The sequence below is a fragment of the Pipistrellus hanaki genome (assembly GCF_964339955.1).
Source record: "Pipistrellus hanaki genome assembly, chromosome: 2".
In the NCBI taxonomy this organism is placed as follows: domain Eukaryota; kingdom Metazoa; phylum Chordata; class Mammalia; order Chiroptera; family Vespertilionidae; genus Pipistrellus; species Pipistrellus hanaki.
Genome location: NC_140504.1, coordinates 95,866,535 through 95,880,230, shown reverse-complemented (window position 1 = coordinate 95,880,230; position 13,696 = coordinate 95,866,535). Strand labels below are relative to the sequence as shown.

Genomic DNA, 13,696 nt, shown 5'->3' with positions numbered 1-13,696 from the left:
TACATTTTAAACTTTGTAACCTGGAGTGGAGCCAAGCCTTCTGCTTGCTCTGTGGCAGCAGCCATTTCTGTTGGGGTTTATATTCACCTCCTATAATTGAAATTTTATAGCCTGGAGTGGAGGCCTAGGCTGGCCATGACAGGTGGAAAGCTTGGCTTCCTCCATCACAGGTGGCAACCCTCGCCTGCTCTCTCCAACTCTGTGGCTGCCGCCATTTTTGTTGGGATTTATCTTCTGTAATTGAAACTTTGTAGCCTTAATTGGAGGCCTGGGCTGGCCAGGGTGTGCAGAAAGCTTGGCTTCCTCCATCACTGGGGAAACCCAAGCCTCCCTCCTGTTCTATCTATGGCTGCAGCCATCTTGGCTGGGTTAATTTGCATACTTGCCCCTGATTGGCTGGTGGGTGTGATTGGTGGACATGTCTTGCGGGTGTAGTGGGGTGATGGTTAATTTGCATATTACTCTTTTATTAGATAGGATGGGATCTAATCATTGCCTATTCATTTTTGTAAGTTATAAATTATTACAATACTTATTTTACAAATGAGGGTGTTAGGTTTAGAATGGAGGCTTAGCTCCTTTGATCCCCACAACAATTCTCTGATATGGATGTATTTTAAAAAAATATTTTCTAGTAACAATCAACCTCATTGAAGTCAACACCTCTCCCTTGAGAGCAAAGCTAACAAGGAGAGATATACAAGAGGGAGGCAGAGAGAGGAGGGTAAGGTAGAAGCAGAAGGAAGTCCTGAGAAACAAATAGGAGAGTAAGAAATGCAGCAGATAGTTGAAAAAAGACAAGGTCAAATGTTTCAAAACATCTTCACTGCTTTTGAATAGTGTGGGTTGGTTTAAAGCCTGGAGCCAGGAAGAAAAAACGAAGAGAATGAGATTTTTATGTACAGGAAGATGATATGCCAGTGCTCCTATAAATTAAATGGAAAAGGGCAACAATTTTCCAAGCACTGTTTGTAGGATTTCTCCTATTCTTCTGTACAAACAATATCCAGTGCATATAATGACTCTGTTTTTCATACTTTTAACATATTTCTGGCTGAAGGAGAAGATTTACCACTTACCTGTGGAATCAGTTGTCATTAAAAGTGTCTTGGAAGTGTGGGGGATCAGGGTCATAGTGTCCCCCCTTTCTCCTGCAGAAATGAAGGTATTTCCTGAAAAGTATATCCCATGTAAGTCACTCTGTGATCCCACACTAAGAACGTGCCATGAAATTTTGTCTCCTAAGCACATATCCAGTCCTGGCAGATTTCCATACATGTATCCATTAATAGCTGCAAGACATTTGAGACAAAGACAAGAGAATTGAATTTGATATTGCCCCCCCCCTTTTTTTTAATCCTCACCAAGGATATTTTTTCATTCATTTTTAGAGAGAGTGGGAGATAGAAGGAAAGACAGAGAGAAATATCTATGTGAAAGAAACACATTGATTGGTTTCTTCTTGCAGGCAATCAACCAGGGCCCAGGCCTGGGAGAAGCCTGCAATGGAGGGATAAGCTCTTGACTGGAATCAAACCCAGGATCCTTTGGTCCACAGGCCTATGCTTTATCTAGTGAGCCAAACCAGCTAGGGCTACTGCCATCTCTTGAAACACAACAAGGAACTAATCATAAAGCAATTTATTCAAGAATATTAAGATGACCAGAGTCAATCCTTTTCTTTTAGATTTCAGAAAACTAAGGCCAGAAGTCCAGTGCCATTAAGCTAGTAAATGGAACTGTTAAGAGCAGAGCACAGAAAGCTTGCGCCCAAAACCAAGATGGCGGCATAGGTAAGTGTCTAACTGCAGCCTCACACAACAATTTCAAAAAAATACAACTAAAATACAAAATGGACATTATCCAGAACAACAAGAAAGTTGATTGACTGGAAATTCTACAACTAGAAGGAAAGAGAGAACCAGAAGGAAAATCAGAGGAGCTGTAAAAGCCTAAGGTATGGAGACAAGGTGCATGAGTGGCAAGAGGACAGAGTCGGAGAGGAAGGGGCAGCTGAGTGCCTGGCTGGCATTCCCTAGCTAGAAGGAGATAAAAGCTCCAGGCTGTGCTGAATCCCAGTTTCGACTGCACTGTACCCTAGTTCTGGGCGAGACCCTGGGGACCCAGGCTCATACAGAGGGATTCTAGGCTGTAAGGCAGAAACTCAGGGGAGCGGAGAAAGGCAGAGCCCCAGAGTCGCACATGTTGTGCGCAAAGGACGGACTGTTTTCTGTGCCGCTGGATTGCACTAGCAGGACGGAGACAAAAGCTCCAGACTGCACTGAACCCCACTTCCAACCCCACTTCCAACTGCACTGAACCCCAGTTCCAGGCTCATTGGGGGAGAGACTAGACTGTCTGGTATTGGACAAAACTCGAGGGCAACTTTCTCTCAGAGGTGCTTGCAGCAAGTACCAAAGCAGCAGGTACCAAAGGACACTGAGGAACACTGAGACTCAGGAACCTCATAGGGCGGGGCTGACAGGAAGCCAAGGCTGTAGGCTCCACCCTGAAACTCCACCCCATCCAAGATGAACACAGAGGCTTTTGCAACTTTCCAAGTCTAGTCAAATAAGGCTGTCTCCCGGCATAGACACAGCTGATCCTCACAACCAATTGACCTGGAGGTCAGTTCCTCCCAGTGATACCAACAATAATCAAGACTTAACTACAACCAGGCTGTACACACATTCCACAAAGGGGTGCACCAAGAGTGTCCACCTCAGGTAACTGGGAGGCTGACCCACTGAACCATATAGGACACCTTAGCATACAAAGCCACCCTACCAATTCAGGGAAGCTGTGAATATGCCGAGACAAGGAAACAGATCACAAACAAAAGAAATGAAGGACAAAAAGCGACTGGATATAGAGTTCAAAACCACGCTTATAAGATTTTTCAAGGATTTCCTAGAAAATGCTGATAAAATAAAGGAGACCTATGAGAATATGAAAATGAATCAACTAGAAATAATAAGGGATAAACTAGAAATAAAAAATACATTGTCTGAAATAAAAATAATATAGAGTCCTAAAAACAGAATGGAAGATCGCAAGAATCAAGTCAAAGATTTGGAACATAAAGAGCCAGAAGACACTCCACCGCAGAAGCAAGAAGACAAGAGAATTCAGAAAGTTGAAGATAATGTAAGAACATCTGGGACAACTTCAAGAGAACCAACATCAGAATTATGGGGGTCCCAGAGGAAGAGAGAGAACAAGATACCGAAAGAATATTGGAAGAAATAGTGACAGAAAACTTCTCCCACCTAGTGAAAGAATTAGACTTACAAGTCCAGGAAACACACAGAACCCCAAACAAAAGGAATCCAAAGAGGACAACACCAAGACACATCATAATTAAAATTCCAAGAGCAAAAGACAAAGAGAGAATATTAAAAGCAGCAAGAGAAAAGCAGGTAGTTACCTATGAAGGAGCACCCATATGATTTTCAGCTGATTTCTCAACAGAAACCATGCAGGCCAGATGGGAATGGCAAGAAATATTCAAGGTGATGAATAGCAAGAACCTATAGCCAAAAACACTCTACCCAGCAAAGCTATCACTCAGAATCGAAGGCCAGATAAAGAGCTTCACAAATAAAAAAAAAAGCTAAAGGAGTTCATCACCGCCAAACCAGAATTATATGAATTGCTGAAGGGGGTTCTTTAGAAAGAGGAGGAAAATAAAGATAAATATTATGAACAAACACATAACTATCAACAAGTGAATCTAAAAACCAAGGGAATTAAAAATCTGATGAACAATATTAACTGGTGAATACAATAGAATCAGAGGTATGGAAGGGGAGTGAACTGACGGTTTTCAGGGAAAAGGGGAGAGGGGAATGTGGGAAGAGACTGAACATAAACTGTGCACCTATAGATCAGGTCAATGGGGTGTGTGAAAAAGGCAGAGAGTGGGGTGGGAACCTGGTGGAGGGGAGCAATGGAGGAAAAAAATGAGGAACATTTGTAATAATATGAACAATAAAGATTTATAAAAAATAAAAAAAAGAGCAGAGCACAAGTCTCTAGACCAATCCTTTCCCCCCTACTTTTAACATTATTCCAAAACTACCAACCAACCAACTCAACAAATACCCCACCCAACCATTGCACTAATTTGTCAATAGAGAAATACATGAATTTTCTGTCTTACATGTAGTTATAACTAAACAATATATTGCACCAAAAAGCCATAGGTTAATATTTGGTAAATTGAATTTAACATAACTTTGTAGACAATACTTTTATTAGGAAATTATATTTAAATTTATCATGAAACATATTAGCCAACCATTTGGCCATGAAACTTGCATTTTTAAAAAAATGACCTGTAATTCCTTAGGCATAATGAAATTAAACAACTGCTTAATATATTTATCATGTAAATTAAATGTTTTCTTACAGTACATTAAGTTAGAATTGTAGAAACTTTGATCCTCTTTATCCACACTTTCAGGTTCTGTGGTAAATGTTCTAATATTTTCATCCAGGAGATGACTTTCATTTTCATCAAATATTGTGGCAAGTAGGTAAAACTCTTTGTCTATTCCCTTCTGTGAATGAAGATAGAAAAAAGAATAGACATGAAGTGTAGATGGTCCAATGATTTATCTGAATAGAAGATTTTATATATAATGACATTTGTGTGCTCCTAGAAATTGTGATCAATTGACCTCCCACTTATAGGCATATATATATATATATATATATATATATATATATATATATATATATATATATATATATATATATAATGCAAATTGTCCATTGTGGCATCACAATAATGACTGTTCAACAGGCTGCGTGAGCATGGAGCACCTCTAGATCCCCTCCCTGCTTCTCCGGCAGTGGCGGTGGTGACTCCCTCCAGCCTCCTGAAGGGCACAGGTCCCTCCCAGCTCCCGAGGAAGCCGTGCAGCTCGCTTCCGACAGCAGCTTGCTCCTGCCTCCCATGGAAGCAGCAAAGCTTTCTCCCCCGGCTCCCAAAGGTGCTCTGCTGCGGCTCCCACCAGCTCCCAATTCCTGCGGAGGTGGCAGGCAGCATACTGCACACAAGATCGCATGCTGGGCCACTAGTTTTATATAAAGGCATGAATCCTAATGAATGGATTTATCAGAACTAACAAGTTGGAGAAATCTCTACAGCTGTTTTCATATAAAGCTCTTACTCTAGGGACTCCTACATCTGAAATGTTATAAAATAAATTACATAATCAGGTAATCACAGATAGTGCTTTTCATATAATGGTTAATAGAAAGTAAGTTAAATAAAATGTTTTTAATTCTAAATTCTAGAAAGTCTGCATTTTAGGGTTTATGAATAAATTAAATATATATAATATTTCTATTTTTGGATAAAAATTACATGTAAGAATTATGAGACTTCTAAATGACTATATAAATTAATACAAATATATAATTACATTTAAAAATAAAACATACATTTAATTATACATAGAATATATTGGGGAATTTACATGTCTTCACTACACATCAATTATAGTTTTAGAAAAGAACTTGGATATTAGTTCATTTGTGAGTGAGGAATGAAGGAAAATCATTCATCAAACATTTATTGAGCCCCTACCTACCACATGCCACAGAGAGGCTATAGTTGTTACAATAAGTAAATAAAATCCCTGTATGGTTTCAAGGAACTTATGATCTAGATGAAGAGAAAGACCAGTAAAAATAAATGCATGATTATGTGCTTTAAGAAAAACATAGATAAGGAACTATGACAATCTGAAGGAACTTTAAGTAACTTTAGTTAGGAAATATTGTCTGAAGGGCAGGAAGAAGTCCTCAGTATAAGTTTTAAAAATGTCTTCACTTTTAGCAGATGAAACAGTGAGGTAAGATGATTCCAGATAGAAGAAAGGCAAAGTCAAAGGGATGAGTCCCTTCCTTACTCAGGGACTAACAAGCTAATTGTGCAGTAAGGCCAGAATGGTAAGGGAGCGAGGCAGGAATCTGGAGTGATCAGAAGGGTCTGATGTATTGATGTCTGAATCAAGAAGTGGTGGAGTAATTTTTAGTGTGGAGATTTGAAAGGAAGGGGTGTGGAGTTATATTGAAGCAGGATTAGAGTGGGGACAGGAGTTAGGAGGTTTAAGGAATTCAGAAAGAGATAATGGTATCTAAAAGAAGGCAATAGTATCCTAGATTTGGTGACCGATGTTATGGACTAGAGGAAAAGAGGGTGACTTAGAAGGGAGAGGGACAGGTAATAGCCATGCAGAGGGAGATGAAGAGTTAAAATAGTTGGAATTAGAAATGTTTGTGGAACATGTTAGGGTGGGTATTCACTGGGCAGAAGAAGTTATACATCTGGAGTTGAGGAAAGGATGGAATTGGGAGACATCAGCCCAAAGAAGTGAAAGCTGTGGACAGCCCCATTGCCTTTTTTCTGTAATTCTGTCTCAGGCAAACTCACATCAAGGCATACCTGGACATAGGTCCCCTGACTCACCTGTTTGCCATCCTTTCCAAGGCTTCCCTTTCTGCACACCAGGAGAGGCCCTACAAGACCACTGTTGGTGTCTTTTTTTCCATATACTGAGGAGTAGTAAAACCAGGTCAGGCAGTTGGGATCTGTGGAGGTAGGGCCCACATCTCTTGGAACTTGCCAGGTATAGACAAATGTTGTGCCAGGATTTACATGTGAGGAGGCTGGAGGGATACCTAGTAAGGAATAACCATTTGTAAAAGGTATCTATTACCCAAAGTACTCTAGTCTAGACTGTAAGATGTCTGAGAGCAAGAAATGTATCTTGCCCTGACTGGTTGTAGATAGAGCATCGGCCTACAGACTGAAGGGTCCCAGGTTTGATCCCAGTCAAGGGCATGTACCTTGGTTGTGGGCACATCACCAGTGGGTGGTGTGCAGGAGGCAGCTGATTGATGTTTTTCTCTCATTGATGTTTCTAACTCTCTATTACTCTCCCTTCCTCTCTGTAAAAAATCAATAAAATATATATTTTTTAAAAAGAGCTATATCACTGAAACCGGTTTGGCTCAGTGGATAGAGCATCGGCCTCTGGACTGAAGGGGTCCCGGGTTTGATTCCAGTCAAGGGCATGTACCTTGTGGGAACATCCCCGGTAGGTGTGCAAGAGGCAGCTGATCGATGACTCTCTCTCATCGATGTTTCTAACTTTCTATCCCTCTCTCTTCCTCTCTGTAAAAAATCAATAAAATATATTAAAAAAGCCGAAACCAGTTTGGCTCAATGGATAGAGTGTCGGCTTGGGGACTGAGGGATCCTGGGTCCGATTCCGGTCAAGGGCATGTACCTTGGTTGCGGGCATATCCCCAGTGGGGGGTGTGCAAGAGGCAGCTGATCGATGACTCTCTCTCTCTCGATGTTTCTAACTCTCTATCTCTCTCCCTTACTCTCTGTACAAAATCAATAAAAAATATATATTAAAAAAAAAAAAGAGTTGTATCTTGCTCACCTTGTAGCACCTGGGGTAACAATTGAAAGGGGCTAAAGGAATCATTTTACCACAGTAAATACACAGAGCTGTTAAGGTGTGCAAAGTAGGCTGCATAATAACTTCAGGAGAAAATTTAATTTTTTTGTTGACATTACATTACAGTACTAGAGGTCTGGTGCATGAAATTCATGTATGGGGGGTGGTGTCCCTCATCCTAGGCTGCACCCTCTCCAATCTGGGATGCCTCGAGTGATGTCCCTCTCACAATCCAGGACCACTGGCTCCCAACCACTTGCCTGCCTGTCTGACTGATCGCCCTTAACCACTTTCGCCTGCCAGCCTGATCACCCTCTAATCACTCCTCTGTCAGCCTGATTGATGCCTAACTGCTCCCCTGCCAGCCTGGTTGTCCCTAATTGCTCTCTCCTGCTGGCCTGGTTCCCCCACCTGCCCTTCCCTGCAGGCCTGTTCCCCTCCAACTGCCCTCCCTTGCAGGCCTGGTTGTTCCCAACTGCCTCCCCCCCTCCCCCCCGCTGCAGGCCTGACTCTCAACTGCCCTCCTTTGCAAGCCTGGGTCACCCCAACTGTCCTTCCCTGCTGGCCTGATCTCCCACAACTGCCCTCTCCTGCTGGCCATCTTGTGGCAGCCATCTTGTGTCCACATGGGGTCAGCCATCTTTGACCACATGAGGGTGGCCATCTTGTTTGTTGGATTGATGGTCAATTTTCATATTACTCTTTTGTTAGATAGAATGGCTTGCTTGGCTCTCCCTCAAGTTCTACTTACTTCCTCCAGGTGTTTTGTAGTACGAGCCCTCGTTGCCTTTGCTGTATAGCAGTCCATGGGGCTGCATGCTGAGAGGCAGGGAACCATTGTTATAGAAAGTGACCTTGAGGGTGTCTCCTACCTCTGCCTTAATGACAGGACCTAGAAACCAAAGGAGTTAGTAGTTGCTCTGGTTTTCATAAACATAACTGTCAGGTTGTATTGCTTGGGTAAGGGTTTGAGAACAAACTAAGTTCCCTTGAGTCAAATGATTTGGGGTCTTAAAAAATCACTTTGGATGAATATAACAAACTTATTGGATTTTTAGGAAAAAAGGAATGTATTATAAAGTTGGGTGAATTTGGATTATATTGTTTTCATGAGGTTTTAAAATGACAACCAAAATTAATAAAATGTGAGTAGGTGAATATTATTTTAAATGCACAGAATTTGTTTAAATGGTACATACTTATTACCTTCCAAGCTATAAATAGAATTTTACCAAGGATTCCAAGATGTTCTTCTCTTGCCTTCTGTGTTTGGAAGGAAGCATCTGTGTATTCACGATAAACTAGTTTTTGGTAAGTTCCTCCAATTCTTGTTGGGCCTTGTTCAAAATATATCTGAGATTCACTGTGAAGAGAAAGTAGATACACAAAGAACTTTTAAGTTTACAGTGATCATGTGAAAAGAAAGCAATAATCTACATACATTTGTTTTAAAGTACTTGTTAATTTATTTTTAAAAGTAATTTATGCTCATTGTAGAAAATTTGGAAAATAAGGAAAAACATAACAAAAAAATTAAAATCTTTATAATGCTACCATCTATATAGAACCATTGTCAATATTTTCCATGGATATATTTTTAGTCTTTTGTGCATGGCATATAAGAATCTCTGTTTACCTACTAGCTACAAATTTTTTTTGGAATAAAAATTAAAAAGATATATGTCTGATTTTTTTCTGGCAGGTCGTAATAAACATTGCTTTTAAAACAAGTATGTGCAGAGATGTGAGAATATTAAGATGAGAGATTCAATTCTTATTATATTATTCTACTACTAGAGGCCCAATGCATAAAATTCATTTAAAGGCCTTGGCCTTGGCCCAGGTCCCCGCCTGCCCACTGTGTCTGAGGCTGTCCCTACCCGCTGCGGCTTTGTCCAGAAGAAAAGATGTTTGGTCTAATTAGCATATTATGGTTTTATTATTATAGATAATAAAGTAAAATGAAGTCTGCTAGAAAAAATAGGCACTAGCAATGAAAGGGTGACTTGCAGTGTTAAGACATCATAGTATTTCTTAGCCAGGAAAATCAAGCAAGACAAAGGATCTATCACTAATCCTTTCTTTAGCCAATATAAAATGAGTGCCAGACTCTGAACTTAGTTTTTGCTCTAAGTCCAGATATCCTTCTCACAATTAATACAAAATTTCCATTAAACAGATTGAATAATTGATGAGCTTAAAAAGAAGAGAAAATATTAATTTGATATCAAATTTTTAGTTTTCTCAAAAAAAAAATTTGTGTGAATTAGAGAAAAATAAACACTGTGGAAAACATTATTTTTTGGTGGTTTTAGAACTTGATATTATCTGACATATAACTTTTATTCAATAGACCAGAAGGATTAAAACTCCTGTAATTTTCAAATTGGTAAATATATTTAATTAAATATATCTAATTAATATATTTAATAATTGGCCTATCAGAAAAACTGTTTTGCACTTTTAACTACTAATGCTGCAGTAATGTATTTCAGTCTTAGTTTTTTGTCATTAACATAGCAATTGGTAATATTGTCTTAAATATTATTGAGTATAAATGTTTTTGTAATATAATGTGAGAATGCTACAGAAAATGATTTAATTCCTTTTATAATAGATCTTAGCAGGAAAGTATAAATTACACATGAGAAATGCTCTTTAATTTTTGTAAAATTGCTATTGATAACATGATTCACTATGCTGTTAAATGTCTCATAATTATAAAACAAATCCATTTTAACACTCAGTGCTAGGAAACCTATGAGCAGTGTGTTCTCCTTTGCACTTGCTGCCACCAAGACATTTAGAGAACAATTTTATGTGTCAAAGATACTTAGGTTCAAATTTTTTCATTTATTGATATAATTAATTTTATCAAAATCTTTTTAGTATAAGATGCCTAAATTCTTTTAAGGAATAGTTGGGTTCTAAAAAGTTTCAATTATCTCTATTTAACAATAAATGCTTCAATCAGCAAATCATTACCATCCCGCTGCTGTTAAAGGTTTTTCAGTGAAGAAATCTATACCAGATGGAGCATAGTTCCATAATATTTTTTCAGCAGCAATATAATAATGTATAACACGGGTCCCATGTTCATCTGCTGAAGATTTTTGGCAATTCCTTACATTGAAAAAAGCCTTCATACTCTCTGAAAAACATTAAATCCAAGTAGAGAATGTTATGAAGACATGAAAATATTTCTTTTGCAGTCCACATATATATTTTTTATTTTAACCAATAATATTGCAACTTCCCCTTTCTCTGAGAAATTTTAGGTATTTATTTATAGAATCTGTGTAAAAGCCTAAAATGTATGAAACAAGTGCAAAAGTCAGGATACAAAGATGAAATATATGTTAGAAGATTATATGTTACAGGAGAATAACCAGCATTGGGCCAACTCAGAGATAAAAACAGTAACTGCATACTGAGAAGAATTTGAGAGTCTATTTGACCAAAAATGTCTTTCCTTGTAAGCATAAATTGTTACCGTGAGGCACTAATGAGTAAGTTGATTTATTAGATTAATTCTGGCAGCTAAGTGGAAAATCAAGACAGATACATTTTCATGAGGGCATCAATGGTGTGTTTTGATTTCAGAGTACCATTGGTGGAAATGTAAATAAGTATATACATTTTGAAGGAAATCTGACAGCATTTGTTAAAATCAAAAACCCTTCCATTATATAATTTCATTTCATTTTTTCCCATTATATAATTTCATTCATATCAAGAGCAATATTTGCGCATGGATAAAAATATACAAATAAAAGGTATTAACTACAATATTGTTAATATATTTAAAAAGTAGCCATAGCTGGTTTGGCTCAGTGGATAGAGCATCGGACTGCAGACTAAAGAGTCCCAGGTTCAATTCTGGTCAAAAGCACATGCTCAGGTTGTGGGCTCGATCCCCAATTGGGGGAATGTAGGAGGCAGCCGATAAATGATTCTCTCTCATCATTGATGTTTCTATCTCTCTCTCTCCCTCTCCTTTCCTCTCTGAAATAAAAAAAATGTATTTTAAAAAATAAATAAAAAAGTAGAAGCAATGAAATGTCTATCAGTAAGCAAATTATTAGATAAATTTGTATACACCCCTAATATGGAAAACTATTTGACACTTTAAAGAATAAGTTAAATAGATGAAGAATGTCATAGAAAAGATTTCAAGACATATTGATGAGTGAATAAAGCAAGAGACAGAATATTATATGCAGTATGATCTAATTATGTAAAAGAACCACAAAACATAGCTATGTGTTTTTATTTGCACACGTTCATACATATTGTATGAAAATTCATAGTAAACAGGTTTGCAAGTATTCACACCCAATTGTTTACAGTGATTACTCTCAGGAGAGGGAACTGGAATGGTGGTGAAAATTATATTCCTTTCTAATATCATTAGATTCAACTTTTCAATTACAATGGTTGTGTGTGGTCTCCTTTTCCCCATGGCCCCAAGAGGGACACAGCACTCAGGAATCCTAATAAACACATGTTGCTTAGTTGTTTAAATAATTAATTGACGTCTGATGCTAACCAAAGTATGAGACTTAGAAAAAAAGAAAGGTTTTGATTACAGAAGTAAACCCCATTTTTGTACAAAGAAATAAAAATTAAATTCTTCAGTTCTAATAACAATCAGGTTTTCTGATTAAAAAGTAAAACAAAACATTTACATGATTATATGTAGAGTTTGGTTATATTTATGAATATAAAAGATCAATAAATTCATAATTGGCCAGCCTATTATTCAAAGGACAGTATGATTGAAGAGGATAATAAATGAAAATAAAGAATGGATTATAATTACAGTTGATCCTTGAATAACTCAAGTTTGAATTGTGCAGGGCAACTTATCTGCAGATTTTTTCATTTCATAAACAGAAAACATAAACTTATGGTATTGATACATAGAGTACAAGAGCATAAATTATTTTCTATTACAATTTTCTTAATAGCATTTTATTTTCTCTAGTTTACTTTATTGTAAGAATACAGAAGATAATACATACAACATAAAATTATTTGCTAATTGACTGTTTATGTTATCAGTAAAGCTTCAACAGTGCGCTCTTAGTATTGAATTTTCAAAAGTTATGTGTAGATTTCTGACTGCAAGGGCAGTTAGTGTTCCTAATACCAACTTGTTTAAGGGTCAACTGTATTTGTTCCTATGTAATTCCTGACTCTGCCTCTTACAGGATTTGGGCAAGAGTTTAATTTTTCTCAATGAAACAACAACAATAACAAACAAATCTGTAATAATACTTGCTCTGGCAGTGCTCAGGTTTTTTGTAAAGCTCATAGGTTGATGAACATAAAAGTTTGTTTGTTTTTTTTGTGTTATTTTTTAAAACAACAATAGCAAAACCCCCTATATACCAAAAAGGGTTTATTATTGTAGAGTTAAAAGTACCAAAGGGGAGGAGAAAATAGTGGCTGAATAGGCAGAAGTGTTGTGCACCACTTCCTGGGGCCCGGCCAGAAAAACAAGAGAACATCCACCTGAATTAACAAATTAGACACAGCTGAGGAAATAATTTTCAATAAGGAAGGGCAAAGGATGCCTACAGAATGCCACTTGCCAGCCATAACCTGCATGGAACCACCACCATGCCCTGGCAGTGAGTAGTACAGTACTTCTGGGCAGGTTCCCAAATGTCTGCAGGAAGCACTTACCATTTATGTACCCCACCAGGCCTCCTCACCAGCCTGTTGGGACCCAGCATTCCAAGATCTGGCTTCCAGACCTTGGAGTGAGTGAAAGCCAGGAGAAACCCTGAATATCACCTCTGCCCCAGGCCCCAGGATCTGCTGCCAGGGTGACCCAGAGCAATCCAGTGTGTGTCCCACTCCAGGCCACATAAGAGTGTTGACTGTGTGACCCAGAGCAAAGACACCTTCTCCACCCTGACTCCCAGGACAGCATTTCTGGGATGACTTGGAACAACTCAGAGTGTGTCTCATTCCTAGCCACAGGACTGTGAAACCAAGATCAACCCATTCACACAATTCACCCAGGGTCCTGGGAAAGGCATCCCAGAGCAATCCAGCAGGTGCCTCACTCAGGGTTACAAGAGAGCACAGATTGTACAAGACAGAACAACTCACTCCTGCTCCACCCTGAGCACAGGGATTTGCTGGCAGGGTGACCTGGAGTAACCCAGCATGTGACCCATTCTGAGCCACAGGAAAACTCT

At 38.5% G+C, this 13,696-nt stretch overlaps 1 protein-coding gene across 2 annotated transcripts in view; it reads right to left on the bottom strand.

Moving 5' to 3' along the window:
- Nucleotides 1-13,696, bottom strand: part of LOC311618408 (ceruloplasmin-like) — an 80,440-nt gene that overhangs the window by 39,746 nt on the left and 26,998 nt on the right. The window contains exons 6-11 of one of the 2 annotated variants that reach the window (XM_084875922.1): nt 10,470-10,635; nt 8,717-8,847; nt 8,236-8,376; nt 6,482-6,693; nt 4,412-4,562; nt 1,080-1,292 (exon numbers count right to left, since the gene is read on the bottom strand). In XM_084875922.1, the coding sequence (XP_084732048.1) occupies nt 1,080-1,292; nt 4,412-4,562; nt 6,482-6,693; nt 8,236-8,376; nt 8,717-8,847; nt 10,470-10,635 (1,014 nt within the window). The remainder of the gene's footprint in view (nt 1-1,079; nt 1,293-4,411; nt 4,563-6,481; nt 6,694-8,235; nt 8,377-8,716; nt 8,848-10,469; nt 10,636-13,696) is intronic. The other variant, XM_084875923.1, reaches the window with a different exon arrangement.